The sequence below is a fragment of the Gopherus flavomarginatus genome, chromosome 7 (genome assembly GCF_025201925.1).
Source record: "Gopherus flavomarginatus isolate rGopFla2 chromosome 7, rGopFla2.mat.asm, whole genome shotgun sequence".
NCBI classification, from domain to species: Eukaryota; Metazoa; Chordata; order Testudines; family Testudinidae; genus Gopherus; species Gopherus flavomarginatus.
Genome location: NC_066623.1, coordinates 20,394,265 through 20,411,044, shown reverse-complemented (window position 1 = coordinate 20,411,044; position 16,780 = coordinate 20,394,265). Strand labels below are relative to the sequence as shown.

At 43.5% G+C, this 16,780-nt stretch overlaps 1 protein-coding gene across 1 annotated transcript; it reads right to left on the bottom strand.

Moving 5' to 3' along the window:
• Positions 1–551: 551 nt before the first annotated feature.
• On the bottom strand, positions 552–15,694 carry STC2 (stanniocalcin 2). The gene is made up of 4 exons (XM_050962790.1): positions 15,375–15,694; positions 12,797–12,939; positions 9,660–9,871; positions 552–4,119 (listed from the first exon to the last, which is right to left on the bottom strand). Exons 1-4 carry the CDS (start codon positions 15,640–15,642, stop codon positions 3,726–3,728), a joined length of 1,017 nt encoding a protein of 338 aa, XP_050818747.1. The 5' UTR covers positions 15,643–15,694; the 3' UTR covers positions 552–3,725.
• Between the last annotated feature and the right edge of the window lie 1,086 nt (positions 15,695–16,780).

The window sequence follows — 16,780 nt, the reverse complement described above, 5'->3', positions numbered from 1 at the left end:
AAAAGAGTAAACAAAGATCCAGCTCCTGGCCCCACTGTGACAGTGTAAAAGTGGCCAGAAAGCTGGTTTAAAGAACCAGCCATAGAGTCCATAGCTTGCATAGGGAATCCCCAGATTGCACACAGCTGTTGCAGTCAGGTCTACTTCACTTGCTCCTGCTCCTGCTCCCCTGACATAAGGATGTGTTCAGGGAGTAGGAGGGAGGTGGTTGGAGCAAATGACTCTAGGGCACCCTTCCAGCTGGTGCAAACTAGAACATCCCTGAGGCTGTTCTAACTTGCTCCAGGTCAAATTAGCCCTCAGGATTGGGGGAAGGGACTAGCCCTCTTCCTTTCTCAGGTAAGCCAAGTGCAGCTCAGGCATACCTCAGGGTCTAGCCCATTGAATGTATCTATGTTGTTTAAAAGCCCAGCTTCAACGTAGTTTATTACCTCTTACCAACATAGCTAAACGCTATACGTTTGGTTCTCATAGATGAATCAGAACCGCACTTAAAAAATAATAATTGTAATCTCAGCAAGACTTATTCAAAACATTTATTAGTGTTTCAGGAAAAATAATAGCAGTGTGAAAAGATACAGAGCTTTGTCTAAATCCATATGCAATGTTTACAAGCTTATTTGGCTGTAAATTCTATATGAGATAGAACTAGTATGTTTTTCTCCCAGAGAACTGGAATTTAAGGACAGTTTTTTAATTATGTTTCAGAACTTCATTTTTAAAAACAGGACAGTGTTTTTGTGGGGTGATTGGTTATTTCTGTATTTTCCAGTAAGCATTTTACTTTTCCCAGTTTCTCTTATGGGTGGTTTTTTTTTCAGATGCAAAGCTTAAGAGAAATATCTAGACCTTGTTTTTGAAGTTAAACCTCCTTCGTAAAGAGCAGGTTCAGGAGGATTGTTGATCAACGTATCATAGGGTCTCTAAGGGGACAGTAGATTTTTTTAAAATTGATTTCACAAAGAATTAAGGCTATGTAGATGTCTTGATAACATACTCTCAGGTAAACATACCCTACTTGTTAGACATGAAAGAAGGTTTAACAATAAATAAATGATTTGTGCTGTCAATAACATTATGGAACTGTATAAAATTACATTTACAGTTGCTTTAAACAACAACAAAAACATACTAGTGGCATGAATATATACAACACAGGTCATGACATACGTTTAAATTACCATAGCCAGCAGTGTTTGGTTTTTAAATGGAGACACTATAATAAATAGAAATGTTAAATATTTACAATAATAGCATATGTGGAATCAGTAGATGAACACAGAAAATCTTCACACACAGAGGAAAAAAATGTTATGCCATATACAAAATCCCTGCCCCCTTGAAACAATAAAGAAATTTTCATTGAATTAACGAGATGGAGGAATATATACTTTTCCTCATGCAGAATGAATGAATAAAAGTAAATTGTATGCATGCTGAGGTGATATGTTGACTAAGACATTCAAGAGTGTATATATATCGCTATACGTTTGGTTCTCATAGATGAATCAGACCTTTAATGAGAGAGAGAGAGAGAGACCTTAATGGAGTTAGGCAAGAATATTAACTTGGTAGCAAATCCTTTTTGCTGTCAGGGTTTGGTTCTCTTTTCTGTTTGAGCTCGTCCTTTACTATGCCTATGCGTCATCATGGGGCAGTGGGATGCTCATGAGGAGTTCACAGTGAGGGAGACCAGAGACTTTCCTATTGCATCACCAGCAGCAAGACACTTTGTTTTGGGGCAGGGAGGGTGTCCTTCAAAGCAAACCATTGGAAGCGGTGTATGTGCACTGACAGTAGCTAGGGAACTACAGTCCCTCTGAGTTGCACCTTCTGTGTGTATGAGCCACGGGCCACCATTGCCATGACTGAATCAGTCATCTTGTCCACATACTAGAAGGAACTTGCCCACTCCTCAAGGGCTCTTGGCCTGATCCTAGATTCCCCGAGGTCAGATGAGAGTTTTGTCAGAGACTTCAATGGGAGTAGGATCGGGATCTTTTTTGATCAAGAGGTTGATGGCTGCATAACAGTGTAACTCTTCAGGTTAATGGTTGTTCTTTGCTCCCTCCCAACCAATGAGATTTACCCACATGTCTTCTATTAAGAGTAACGCCCAAGATTCTGCTAAGGGATATATGCACAAATCTCCCACTGAAGATACTGGAAGCCACATACACATATCCAGAAGCAGAATTTGACTCAGTGGGAGTTATAGCTAGATCCCGTGTGGTGCTAATCACCTCCACTCCCACCAAGTGACAAAGATATAGGTCAGTTCCCTGTGTTAGTTCAGTCTGTACCAAACTGCCTTCCCGCCACTGGTGATTTGACTCCAGGCCTCCTGAAGCAAAAGGCCAGTGCTCAGACCCTTGGTGTGATACTGTCTTGCAAGAAAGCTCATCCTTCCCCAACAGATGTTACTAAAGTTCCCACCCCTCTCTGCCTTTGGATACGATAACCAATATTTTCAGAATAACATCCTAGCATAGGTGGTTGCAGCAATGCAACTTGAAGGTCACATTTGCATATGAGGATAAGAAAGGATGCACCATAGCATCTCACCCTAACTTTAAATCACTCAAGAAGATTAAGCTCTCCAAACCCATCTTATCACTCTGCATTTCACTCTCACTCTGTAGGGTTTGGAGGTCACTACCCAGTGTGCTAATTTTAAAAAAAAAAAAAAAGTTAACTGTCTCTCACTATCCCATAGTCATTTTTGGCACTTTGATAAACCATGGCCTGTGGCCAGATTTAGAACACTCAGTCTCTACAACCCTGCAAACTCCATAATGCTGCTTCCAAAGACAATAGAAGGGATAGATCTTCAACAGGCCTCCACAATACTCCCTAAGCCCTCAAAGCTTAAGGACACATCAACTTTGTGCCTAAGCCCCACATTTTGGGATGCTCACAAGTGGGGAGGCTGCTGAAGCAAATGCTCCTCTGTGAGCACAGCCACAGGTTCTGAAAGAGGACATGCCTGGGGACTTTGGAGGTCTGTGGAAAATGTGCTCATTTTGATACTAAGCAGGTCACAAAGCTGGCTACTTAGGCCACTGACATCTTGGAGTAACTGGATAAATAAAGTAAAGTTAAGCAGTGGTTAAAATACATACAAGGGGGCATTTTTAAGTCGTAGTGTCACCCAGACAGGAACAATGGCTCAGGACTTACGAGAAAATGACATAGCTCAAAACATCAATCTCCCCGTGCAATAAACTGGATATTTATTTCATTAGCGTGTCACAGCAGCCCACTTTGAACTCTTACAGTCACAGCCATGGGCAGAGAAAATCCGTTTGGAATTCTGCCATTTGCTTGGAGACTGCCCCCTAAGGATAGTGGAGCTGTGAGCTGAGAATGGCCAAAATAAAAGCTGGCTGAGCCCTCCCTGCACCCTTTTCCCCAACCAGAAGAAAGGCAAATTGAAAACAATATCCACTTGTTCTGTTGTTTTTAAAAGGGGTGGTGGTAGTAAAATTTTTGTCTCACCCATTGGTTATATGAGTGTCCAATTCTCTGGAGACAATCAATAACCCAGAACCACTGCTCTCCCTCTACTAATCTATACACTATCATTGATGTCCACATATGCCACAATGCCCTGTGCTTGACATCACCCCTCTGAATGGTAAAGGTTTTGGAATGTCCATAGCTAATAAGATGGACTCAATGGAGGAAGTTTTGGTGGAGGGGGAGGGTTGAGTTGGTGCCTCCTTTCACCTTCGGATGTCAGAGAAGTCGGACAGTTCTTCTGCCCGCTCAATGATCCCGTGTGCCCCTTTGGGGCTGTGAGCTCCAGCTTTAACCCGGGGCTGGGTGTTCAAGTGAGCCCTGCCACCTCTCTCTCCCTTGGCAGCTCGTGAGCTCTCCCTGTGGTCAGACTCAGGGTGGACTAGTATGTCCCCACGGCTGGTAGAGGCTTTGGTGGCTTCACCTGGCTTCCTCTCAGGACCCAGTGTGGAGTCGCTGTGCACGACTGAGGTGCAGAAGCTCAGGATGGAGCATAGGCTTCCCCAATTCTGTTCACACTGGGTCTGGATGCTCCTGGTGATAGCCTTTTTCACTTCATCCCCGCATGTGAGCAGGATGTTCACCAGGTCGACATATGGCCTGGAAGTAAATCAAACAGCAGAAGGGGAAGTTAAAAGAGAATCGTGTTGCAAGAAGGTTACACATCAGCAAGTGGGTGTGAGATCACTGTTCCTTATTCTCCTCTTGCTTACTCCAGAGCATCTGCTTGGGGCTGACTGTACTTGTCAGCTAGTGGCCAGATGCTATAGAAGACATAAATACAGTACAGGAGTTCCCTCATCTGGCAGCCACATTTTATATCCTATATGTTACTACAATTGAGACTTGAGTCCTTTGGCAGCATCTCCACCAAGTGAACAATAATGTCCCGTCCCCCTACACCTGGAAGCTACATTAGGCATGGCTTCAACAGAGACATGGCTAGTTGGGTTACGATGGGCAACAGATGCAGAATGTTGAATTGTCTAGTGGACAAAACAAGGGGGTAGGAATAGGAATCAGGAGACCTGGGCTGCTGCTTGTGTGGAATCAATACTGCTTATGTATTTTAGCACAAAAAAGTGGATGATTATATGATGTCTGATCAGTCAATTGCATGCTTGGGAACAGCTCACCCATTTGAGGAGTCAAGATGAACTTTGTACCCAATGCCCGTTCTCTCTTCTGTCCCCCCCCGCACCTGAGTCGATATGGGCTGGAGAGTTGCATAGATTTGAGGGGTGATGCTTTTGGCTGCCACAAGCACCAAGATTTATTTTTAAGTTGAAAATAAAAAACATATACGTAGCAGAGGCAGAATTGTCACCAATTGTCCCAGAGATGGACTGCCTCCAGTCCTGCATTTACTTGGGCTGTGTCTACACTACAGCAGCTCCGATGCAGCTGCACTGCTGTAGCTCTTCTGCTGAAGATGCTCTATGTTGACAGGAGAGAGCTCTCCCATCGGCTTAATAACGCCTGCCTCTGGGAGAAGCTGTAGCTACATCGGCAGGAAAAACTCTCCCACCAACATAGTGCTGTCCACGACCTAAGTTATACCTAAGTAATTTGGAGTGTAGGCATAGCCTTAGGCGAATTGTGAAATTGTGATTTCAGAGCAGTTAGAGCCAGAAAACACCTATTACACGACTGAATCCAAACCTTGTCAGGGTAGGATATTGCTTCCTGATGCTTCTCTAACAGATATTAAATCAGTCCTACACGTGGCCTCTACAAACTTTATTCACTTCTACAAATTACTGTCATATGGGAGCCCATACGGGACTCAGCCTTTACTCCTTGGGACTACAGGAGAGAAAAAGCTGGGACTGAAAGCAGAATCTTCGGCTCTCTAGAATAGCTGGGATGCGGGGGGCTGAAAAAGGGCAGCTCCTAACTGACCTAGTGGCGATTTATCAAAGCATCACCCTGCTTATGTTTTCTGGGAGGGAAGGGGCAAGGATTGGCAGTGGCAAGAAAATATCCTACAAGGAAAAAGAATAGTGAAGCCTACTGGACACACCATTCACATAAAAAGGAAATATGCAAACTTGCCCTGAGCTAAGGAGATGTTTTTAATATCATTAGATACTATAGTGGTCAGCACAGTATAAATACCTAGATAGTGTTTTCTCCAAAGCCTTGTCAGCACATCTGCCACTGACCTAATGCTCTGTGACTGTGCATGTTTCAGCATGGCCACCCTTCTGTCTCCTTCCCCCCACCTCCCTCTTAGTCGTCAGCTGAAATATGGGACCTTAAAATTAGCGAATTCCCTTCCCATGTGGCCTATCGAGTTCCTAAAATATCTAGCTAATTACAGAAAACTGACTTGCAAAGTCACGCTATTTAATTGTAACAGTGGTAGATACTCATATTATTGTACATAACAGTAACCAAATCTCACACCTCAGGGCATAAACTGATCACCTGCCTAGGTCAGGGAGGAATTTCCCCACCCAGGTGAACAGCATTGCGCAACAGGCTAGGGGTTTCTCTGGGTTTTATCACTTCCATTTGCCTTCATCTGAAGCTTCAAGTTTCTGCCTCTGCTGGAAGCAGGATCAATAGGCCACTGATTTAATTCTATGTAGCTAGGAGACTTGAAATCCACCTTGAAAGCATAGTTTGTTACCATATTGAGTTCTCTTCTCCAGACTTATTTGGTTCCATTTCTTTGCCAACGGGGTTACTGAGGATTGAAACTATCTTCACCCCCACCCAACTGAGGCGGATAGCAAGAGGATTGCCACTCTATGGCAAGTGACTCAAAGCCTTTGGGCTAGCCTGAGAGCACCAGCAGAATTCTGATCACACTTGGCAATCATCCACCAACTGGGAAAACTACTGACTGACTATTTTTAATTTGAGTCACATCCTGTGGTGCTGCATTCACATGACACAACAGGGCCAGTGAATGGATAACACCCAGCTTACTTAGCGAAGTGTCAGAGATGGCAAGTAGAACACTTGCAGGAGCACATCTGGTAAGGCAGTATCACCAATAGAGCAGATTCTTAGCAGACAGGCTGGGAGAGCCCAGAAGGATGATACAGTTAAAAGTCTCTAGTCAAAGGAACCAACTGAATTGCAACTTTAGCATTCTCAAGGGTCCCAATTCAGCCATAGTGTAAGCAGTGGCAGCTCCACTGATTTCAGTGATGTGCCCAGCCCACTTACACCAGGGTTGAATCTGACACAGAGTGTTGCAGATGTCATCTTCGGTGGAGACCAGTTGTGCATAGTGCTGGGTGCCGGATGAGCCCTGTACCTGAAGCTATCCTCTTGAAACAGGCAAAATAGACAGGGAGGGATAAGGAGAGCTAGCAAACGAGGATAGTAGAGTGGATGAAAGTACCAAGATTTTACTCTGTTGTTAAACTGAAGTTTGTATGGAATCACTAATGTCTGGTGATGCAACATCTTTGAAGGAAGGAGTTTAAGGAATAAAGAATCCATCTTTGGATTCCTGACTGGGGTAGTGGTGTTGGGACTTTTTTAGTTATTTGAAGCGTAACAGATCCTGGAAGTGCAACTGTTCTGACCATTTTCACCATTATAATAAAAAAAATAGATCCAAACCTCCATTCCCCCAACCTGCTCCCCAAGAGGTGCCCTTACGGCCCACAAGGTGCTGTTTAGCTTACACGTGAAGAGACACTGGTAAAAATAATATAACAAGAGACTGCTCATTTTGGAATAGTACAGGAGGAGGTGGTGAGAATGAGCATCAATAATGTTTCCTGGTCTAAAGTTTTGTCTTTTATTTGAAACAGGAACTGTGAATGAACAGGACACGGTCTTTAATATGCCTGTCAACTGAGCCACTGAGAATTTTACTGACATCCTTTAAAAAAATTGGACTTTGGCTCTACAAAATCACCTGAAAAATGGTGGTGTGGTTTTCCTGGTACAATTAGAAGCCTTTGTCAGTTGTGCCCTTACAGGTGTTTATAGTCTGCCAGAGCTCTGAGGAGTGCCTCTTCTCCGTTCCTTGACTTCACACTCTCCTCATCCTACTTGCTATCCTGCCTACAGGATAGCTGTGTCCTAGTGACCTGAGCAAAACACGGAGTCAATAGACCTGGGTTTATTCCCAGCTTTGCCACCCACTTGCTGATTGCCTCTGGGCAAGTCACTAGGTCCAAAATTCTCAAAACTTGTCCTGATTTTGGGAGCCACTATTTTGAGAGCCCAACTTGGGATAGGCAGGGCCTGATTTTCAGAGGCACTGAGCACTCACAGCTCTAAAAGAGCTTAGCTGACCAGGCAGGAGGTGTACCGAGCTGAGGACCCAAAAACTGAGGCCACTTTTGAGAATTCTGGTCTTACCCACTCTGTAAAGTGGGGAACGTTGACTCACCTTGGCAAAGCACTCTGTTCTTATTGCATCTTTCATCTATGGAGCTAAAAAGTTTTATTTGTAGACAAGTATCCACCAATTTACAGCCTGTTAATGAAGCTCCTGAAATGCTGGTGCTGGTGTGCAATGTGATGCACTGCTTGCCCTCACTATCCCAGAAGAAGCCTGGCATGCTGGTGCCTCCACAACACACTCATCCTCTACCACGAGGACAGAGACCAGAAATGGCAATGCAAAAAACAACCGCAAGGACACCAGCCATGCTGTTGATCCTAGCTTCAGGAAGGTCCATGCTCATGGAAGGAAAGTTGCTCTCAGTGCGCCCTGTTCACTTTGTGAAACTGTAATTAACAATGGAGTAAATTTGTGTCACAGCTCCACTCTCCTTAAGCGTAACCTGGAGTTTAAGTGTGGGATTTTAACAGAACCTAGGGGAATTAGGCTGGGATTTTCAAAGGCCTTGGTGCCTAAGAATGCAACACTAACACTTACTTTGAAAGTTGAACTGGTCATTTCATTGCTCTGTGCCTCAGTTTCCCCACCTGTAAAATGGGGATAGTGATACTGCCCTCCTTGGTAAAGCACTTGGGGATCTTCTGATGAAAAGTGCTATAGAACAGCTGGGTGTTATCATCTGTCATTGTCTATGGGTTTGGAGGGTTTGGTTATTCAACAGAGAATGAGAAATCATTGGGGTATGGTATGAAGATGTCCAGTGATAATTTTTCTGACAGCCTGTGGCTAAGCATCCCTGTTTCTGGGTGCAATTTCCACCTGCAGAAAAGTATTCTCTCATTTTTGCACCAGCAAATGAAGGGTGGGCACAAACCACAGTAGTTTGTGCCTGATTTGTTCCTGCAATTTGGGTAGTTTAGATGTGTTATTAATAAGACTAATACTGGCCATTCACTGCAGGTGTAAACTGTACTCCCAAAAGAGGGGAACTACTGAAAATCTAGACTCTAATGTTCCATTTTGTATGCAGTTGTGTCCTTAGACATTTCCTTGGCAAGCATATGGGGTTGATGAGAACAGGAGTATGGGGCTTTTCTTCATGACGGTCTAGGCAGTTTCTGTGACTAACAGCAACAACAAGATGCTTTAGGAATATGAATACTTGGGAATTTCATAAAGCAAATCAGAAATGGACTGCAATTAATCTTCATGCAAGATTATGTTGTTTGGATGAGGGGAGAGTCTGACATCTGTTATTTCAGTAACAGCTGCAGATACCTGGGGATAATCTATTTCTTTACAAAATAGAACCGTGGCATCAAACTGTTATTACCTAGTGTAAATACCACTTCACTTATGTTTTCCCTCTTTCTTCGGTCAGTTTGTTTTCTCTTTTAGAATAGAAGATCTTTGGGGCAGGGACTGAGCCTTCTTTTTTGTTTGGGAAGTGCCTGGCACATTGTGGGTACTTCCGAAAACAAATAACAATGCCATAGCTTAAAAAAAACAATTTGATCCAACTTCAACACATTTGTTCCCCTCCCAAGGTCATGTCTGTGTAACATACTACTCATCACTTTTGTAAAATGTCAACTAGTCTTTGCAGCACCTCTACGAAAAGAGCTATCCCATTTGACAGATGGGAAACTGAGGCAGAATAGTTAAGTGACTTGCTCAAGGACACAATTAGATGGGACGGAACTCAGGATTTCCTGTCTCCTGGGGGAATGACTATACAACCCAGTAGATGACATGTCTTTTTAGGTGAAATTCTTCCCTCGCCCTTACTACAATACCAGGCTCCTTGCACACTCATACTTACTCGTGCTGCAGCAGGTCTTTGAAGTGAATCATATCCACAATGACTTGGACATTCTCTTTGGCGGCAGAGCAGAGGTCGTGTTTCAGGTAGCACTCCCGCTGTAACTGGAACACCATGTCTTTAATGGCAGGGCACTTGCGACTGATGCAGCTGAATTTGTGTCTCAGGGCGTGAGCCTTACACTTCAGAGCATCTTTAATGAACGATTTTCCCTGAGAAAATAAGAAACGGAGTAGTTCTATATTTGTGTCCGTTAAGCACATCGGGTGATTTATGCTCAACTAGCCACTCCTGCACATGACAGAGTCAAGGGTTATTAGACTGCTAAGGCTATTTGTTAATGTCTCCCCCCGTTTTATTTCTTTGCTCCTAAAGGCCACGTCAGGTTGTCCTGTCCTGCCATTCTAGAAGGGCTGGATGCTGTTCCTAGGCTGGTTGTGTCTGGTTTTCTCCATGGTTGTAATGCTTTCATTGCCTCCTCCCATCACTGAGTGCCCTGCCTCTACCACAGCCCCTGTCCTTGCTGGTCTAGGAGAGAAAGAAGTGGCTTCATTTCTAAACAACAGAGAGCCCAACTTAATGAAGTAAATTCATTCCTGGTCTGTCACCATGGACTACATTGGGCTTACATCACTGATGAGAGTGACCGAATGTGTTTTGAGTCTCCAGGACCACAAAGGGGATATTCACCGTCAGTCACACTAAAACTGCCTTTCCTTATCAGTTTGCAAAGTTCACATAGCTCTTATAGAAGCACTCCCTGTCCCCTTAAGGAAACCACTGGCTTCGGTGTTTCCTGTTTCCCTCTCCTATCCTCACAATAAAAGACTCTCCAAATCAATGCCACCAGCCCACTCTCATAAGACACCCACAATAACATCTTGATGTTTGTGTCTGCTGGAGGGAAGACATTTTAACCTGAAGCCTTCACAAGCAAATTGAAGACAATAAAGGCTATTTAGGCGATGTCCAAACCATCTTCCATGCTCTCCTCATATTGCTTGACAGAGGAATAGTCAAGGCATGCCCATCCCTATCCTTTCTTCTGTCCACCATTAGATATTATAGCTAGTCCTACTATATATGTATGTCACAATTCTCTTGGCAGCTATGCTCAGCTTTCGTCTCCTTGTTGAGTGACAGCTGGGTGGTAGCGATCCTGTGTTGCCCCAGTTTTTATTAGCCTCAGGTTATCCTAGCTGATGGGTGATCAATGGGGCGATTTTTGCTCTCACTGATTCCAGATTTACACCCCTGTAACTCTGAGATCAATTGTTATACCAGATTCACACAGATCTGAGAGTGAGACACACATGTTCCCCACTGATCAAAGTACTGTGTCAAACATCACTACCTTCCATTCCAAGTGCCAGGTGCACTTCTTTGACCTTGCATTCAGTAACAAACACATATAGCACAGTAGACTTTAACTAACTAGTGTACACACAGAAGAAATAATGTTTTAAAAAACCCAGTCTCACATTTTTGCCACTGGAGAAAAAAAAGTGGGGTAAGGAAAAGAGAGGATCACATGTGACAAACACTAGTCATGTCAGATAGGATTCTGGAACTTGCTCAGATACTATAGTGATAAGGCCAGTAAAAGAAACTGAAGAGAAGAAATTAAAGTCAATGGGAATTACACATGTATATTTTAGAGGACAATTTGTTCCCACGGATCCGTGTCTTTGCATTGCAGTAGAAACAATCTGGATGTAATATAGCCCCTGTTCTCTTTGAAGATGTGAACAGTCCAATGGAGCAATTATTTGCTGGCTTTTATGCAATAATTTCATATGTGTTTGGTTTTCCCATGGCTTTACTTCCATAAACTTTTTGCTTGTTGATAATATATAATGTATAAAATAAAATAATCTCCAATTATCATTCTCTGGCAGCTGCCTGGAAACTAAGGCTGAGATTTTCAAAGATGCCCAGAGGATCTGGACACACAGTTCCCATCAATTTTACTGGACATCCAGATCCTTTATGTATCTTTGCAAATCTCAGCCTAAAATCTCCAGCACAGGGGAATTTGTTTTTCTGCTAGGTCTGGTCCCAGGACCCAACTAAATAGAACAGCTGGATCTGCAAGACAGCTCTGCTTTCTACTATGCTGTATAAAGTGCCATTAGGCTACAGCTGGGTGACTTCAGTAAAGTTATGCTGTAAACTGCACGCGTCAAGCCAAATGCCGCTGGCCCGTTGTAATGTTCTCTTCTCTCCACACTGAAATGGGAGAGTAGGTTTACGAGACATAATAACAGGATGCTTCAGTGATGCCTAAATGGTCTGGGGAGAAAATGAAGGAGACAAACTTAATACCGCATGCTGCCTAAAGAATGTATTTTATTGTCAGTGTTCGAGCCAAAGGACTATTTGAATACAGCAGCTTTTGGAGATGCCTGTGCTAGTTGTGTGTAGTTCTTGAAAACAATTTAACAAGGTCACATTGGATAAAATTTTCAAACATGCCTAAGTAACTTTTGAAAATGGGACTTAGGCTCCTAAGTCACTTAGATGGTTTGGAAAAGTGTATCCATCAACTCACTCGAATTAATTTGATCAGATTTGCATAGGGAATGCTAAAGTGTTGATATAGAGATATTTTCAGCATCATATATATATGTCACTTAAGTAGTAAAATGATACATACACAATACTCTCTGTGCCTCTAAGAACTTACAATATTTCAATATTTCAATTCGTGTCAATGGGATCAATCCTATAGTCCTTAATCAATGCAGCAGGAGTTTTGTCTGAGTGAGGACTGCAGGATCCATTCATGGCATCATCACCATTCCATTTTTGTTATCACAGGTCCACTAGAAAAAAATTCTTAGGTGGAGGTACAGCTCGGTAGGAAACAGAATGTCTGTTGCATAAGACAACTTAAACACGATGCTTATGTTATTCTGTTCTTGGGGCTTGATGCAATACCATTCAAGTCAATGGGGTTGTATGCATCCAATTCTTAATTAAGGAAATGGGAGTTGGGCATGTGGAAGAGAAGATTTGGTCCTTAATTAAAGCCTTATTTTAAAGATGTATTTAAAAAAAATCATTAAATTAAATATAGCACCTTCTAAACATATACTTCTGGGCATTTCACCCCACCTCCTCTTTTTTTTGGTTACCTGGGCATCAAATTTTCCAGCGTTGTGTAGGAAAGTCATGCAGATCTCATGTAAGCCTCGGATCTCACAAGAGTTGTTTTCAAAACATTCAAACACTCCACATCCCACATCGCCAGCATTAACCAGGCAGTGCTGGATTTCAGCTAAAATGACCATTGATTATGGTTAATTTGTACAAATATTCATAAACGGGGGTGAGGGGAGAGAGAAGAGTTATTTTGCTAAGATCATCAGTTCAAAAGGAAAAGCACATGAGACAACAGTTCCTGTAACCACCACATGTCCACTTTTTGCAGAAATTACGCCAACATTTTTATGCATTTTGTTATGAATATGAGATCCAAAAAGTATATGCCAAATTCACTCCACTTACATCATAGCCATAGTCACTTGAAAATATCTAATGTTGTTTCATTCTTTCCGAGCATATGATGGGCCTGATTTATAATTCCTACTCTTGCAAAGTCCCTCATTAACCTGAATGGGAATTTTGCCTGAGTGAGAACTGCAGGATCAGGCTAACATTTGTTTTGTCTGAACCAGTGTCTGGTGATTAACACACCACTATTTGCTGACCACTGGGGACCCAAATCCTGCTGCCTTTGCAGTCAATGGCAAAACTCCCACTAATTTTCAATGGGGGACAGAACCGCTTGTTGCATGAGCCCACTCCCCATCACCCGCCTTACTATCCAAAAATTCAGATTATTTGAATGCAACAGTCAAATAGACCTTTCAGCCATATGCACACTGAATCTGTTATTTTTTCCCTTCTAAACTTTTGTACAATATTGAAGCAAATAATGTTTTATTTCAAACATTGGACAGACACCTTCAAATCAAAATCTGAACAAGGCAGCTCCTTGCCCTTCCTTAAAAAAAAAATGCTGCCAAAAGGAAAGTGGTTGCTGAGAAGCTTAAGGATAAAGTCAAATAGGGGCAGCTTTTAGAGCAGAACTGAGGATGCTAAGAATTTGCTGTACTCATTTACTAGTGGCACCTTTAATTAAAGCTCACTTTTGGGATCTAGCCCTAATCCCTCTCTAAACCGCAGCATGCTTTTAAAACATCTGCAGCCTTCCTCCTTGACATGCTGCCATCTGAAATCCCTTCCAGCAACTTTCCTTTTAATTTTAATTCACTTAGGGCAAAGAGAACAAAATGTTGATGTAAAGTGGTGAGTTAGGAGATAATGGAATGTCTCTTAATATATCTCAACAAGAAAATTAATATGTGCAAATCCCGTGTAGTAACGACCCAGACGATGTCTTAGGAGTTTGTGTTCAGGTAAAAAGAAAGACTATCGGATGCGCAGGGGAGAGCGAAAAGACGGGGGAGGGCAGGAAAAGCCACATGGGGCTTTGCAGTTACAAAACCCAGGGGAGTTGGAAATCAGTTGATCAGTGTAACCTGGCATTGTGTTATTCCCACGTGGAAAGCTGCACATACAGAGGCACACAAACCGAAAAGGGGTCTCTTTGTCAAGCGTTGTATAACTGCATCTTGGTTTTTTTGGGTCTGCAAGCCCAGCTGTAGTGCTTCTGTTGGCATTTGGATGCAGACGGTTCTCGGATCACATGTTCTGGCTCCTAGTTTGCTGAGAATTGCACAGTGCTGTGATTCACATGTGGCAGTCCCTAATGGGCATTCGTGCATTCCGGCTCGTGTGTGTGTTTAAACAAGGCTTGCAGCATTGAGACAGTTAAAAAAAAAGTAAGAGAGAAAGAGAAAAGTGTGCAGCTCCCTCGCGCTCTTTCCCTGCCTGGGAAAAGATCCAGTAATGTTCACGCCTCGGTTCTTTCTACTAGGCAGATAATACACGAGGAGGGATGAGAAGAGAAACCCCATGGCCAATTGCATCATTACTTGGTTCTGTGCGCAAGAGAAGCAGGCAGCAGCTCTAGTAATTTTCAGTCACGTTTCCCCCCACCCCACCCCACCCCCATGTTTTAACTGTATGTAGCATAGAGAAACCTTCTCTTTCAGACGAAATCTAAACCTCTGTTCAAACAGCATCTCCTGGATTAGAAATCGCCTGCGTCTGACCTGGTGGAGTTTCTTGTTTGCCTCCAGACTGGTTGGATTATTTAAAATTAAAAGGATTGAAGTGGACTGATTTGCAGTGTGCAAGGACCGCCATGGCACTTTTCTGGTTCGGTGCCACAAGTAACTCTAATCTTAAACAAAAATCGCGTCTTCACCATTTATGATCACGTGGAATAACTTTCCAGTTGCCGTTAAACTGATCTCTATACGGATTTCATCATTGTTTAGCAGAGATTAAATGCAGCGAGCTACTTGTCTCTGCGATTGAAAGGACAGCACGTGCTTGGCTAGCTGGGGCTTTAAAGGTAATTAGGAGTAAACATTTATTTCCTCATGATTTATGTTTGACAGTCACACAAAAAATATGGCATTATTGCACGTCTAGTTATCCAATACTCTGTAAATACAACAGAAAGACACCATTTCGCTATAACTACTTCCTTACTGAGCAATATTTAACATGCAGTTTATTTGCATTTGAGTTTAATTAGACCAGTCTCTTCAAGCATTCCCCCCTTTTTAGATCACATACCTGTATTTTGCAAAGACAGCCGCCCTTTCTGTTGAGGGGCTCTCTCTTGGGGACCTTCCGGCGGATTGGTGGCTTCTGTGCCCAAAACTGGATCAAAGCTTGCAAATACCAACGCCAGGGTAACTAATTTACTTAACAGCTCTGCACACATGGTCCTGGTTGCAACCCCACACTGGAGACCTTGGTGGGTTTCCCACCTCTGTTTCTTTTCAAAGCGTGTATAAATGGAGGCTACTGCTCTTCTTGTAATCTGCTCGCTGGATAGCATGTGATCAGGGCTCGTGCAAGTGCTCAAAGTGGCCAGAAAGGGAAAGGATGGTGCCTCAAATATCCCTGGAAGCTCTGGTGTCACTTGAATGAAGGAGTCGAGCAGGTGTTGTCCACCAACCCGACCAATAGGAGCCCTGTCCCCCTGTGACACCACGCATAGTGGGCGGTGCTCGTTCTATACTACTACACGCCGTAGAACAAAATGTGAGGAAACTTGCATCAGCAGGTTGCAAACTGCACAATAATGATCATGAGCAACCAGGAGCATTTAAACACAGGAACAGACTGCAACCCAGTTAAAATCTTGCGTCTCGGAAGGAAAATCTCAGCCATTGCAGCTTCAGAAGCAGCACCGGGAGGCTGAGAAAAGAGGGGATTCTGAGGTCCAGTACACCCCTCCTTCTGTTCTTTCCTTTTGTATTCATAAAGGCTTTGAACATTTAAAGCACGTTGCTTGAGCAGGCATCTGGAGGAGAATTTACACTTTGTAATGATTATTAGAATGTTGGGGGGAGCCAGCCAGGAAGAGGGGGAGGGGGGTTTCCACGGGAGAGGCTGGAATGGGGTACATCATCTTTGCCAAATGACAAAACTCTCCCCTCCCCCGCTTGTTCCTTTAAGCTTGACTCCCTGCGCGGGTGTAGATCCAGTCGCTGTGGGCTACAGACCTTAGCTTGACCGCTGGGTGAGACGGGCAGCGACCACAGCTCGGGAGGATTCCTATCCTGCGAGTGGTGCCCGGGGATGGGTGCTGGGCGGTGGCGTGCAAACAAATCTGGATGTTTGTAATCTTCCCATGTGTTGCTTTGTAAAAAGGAGAAGGGAGCCCCAGAGATCCTCTAGTCAGTGAAAGGAGCTGATCACCAGCCCGCACAGCTGCTGGGCTTGGAATGCAACTTTAATCTACTTCAAACACACGTTGCCACCTTTCCAAATCTACCCACCACCACACTTATCTTTGCCTTTCTCACTTTGTGTTTCTTGGCTGACTTTCTTGAACCATCACTTTGAATGGCTTGTCTGCAATGGGGTGGAACACCGCCCTCCGCCCCCTCTCGCTCGTACCGTGAAGTCACTTGGATCGCCGGTGTCTTTTCTTACTGTGGGACTGAATGGACACTTCAGTTGTGAGAGCT

Excerpts from the sequence above, each read along its gene's own strand:
- STC2 (XM_050962790.1), bottom strand. The coding sequence starts at position 15,642 with ATGCTATCCAGCGAGCAGATTACAAGAAGAGCAGTAGCCTCCATTTAT. Across the intron at positions 12,940-15,374 it reads GCTGTCTTTGCAAAATACAG|CTGAAATCCAGCACTGCCTG; the intron begins GTATGTGATCTA and ends TGGTCATTTTAG. Across the intron at positions 9,872-12,796 it reads CTGGAAAATTTGATGCCCAG|GGAAAATCGTTCATTAAAGA; the intron begins GTAACCAAAAAA and ends TTATTTTCTCAG.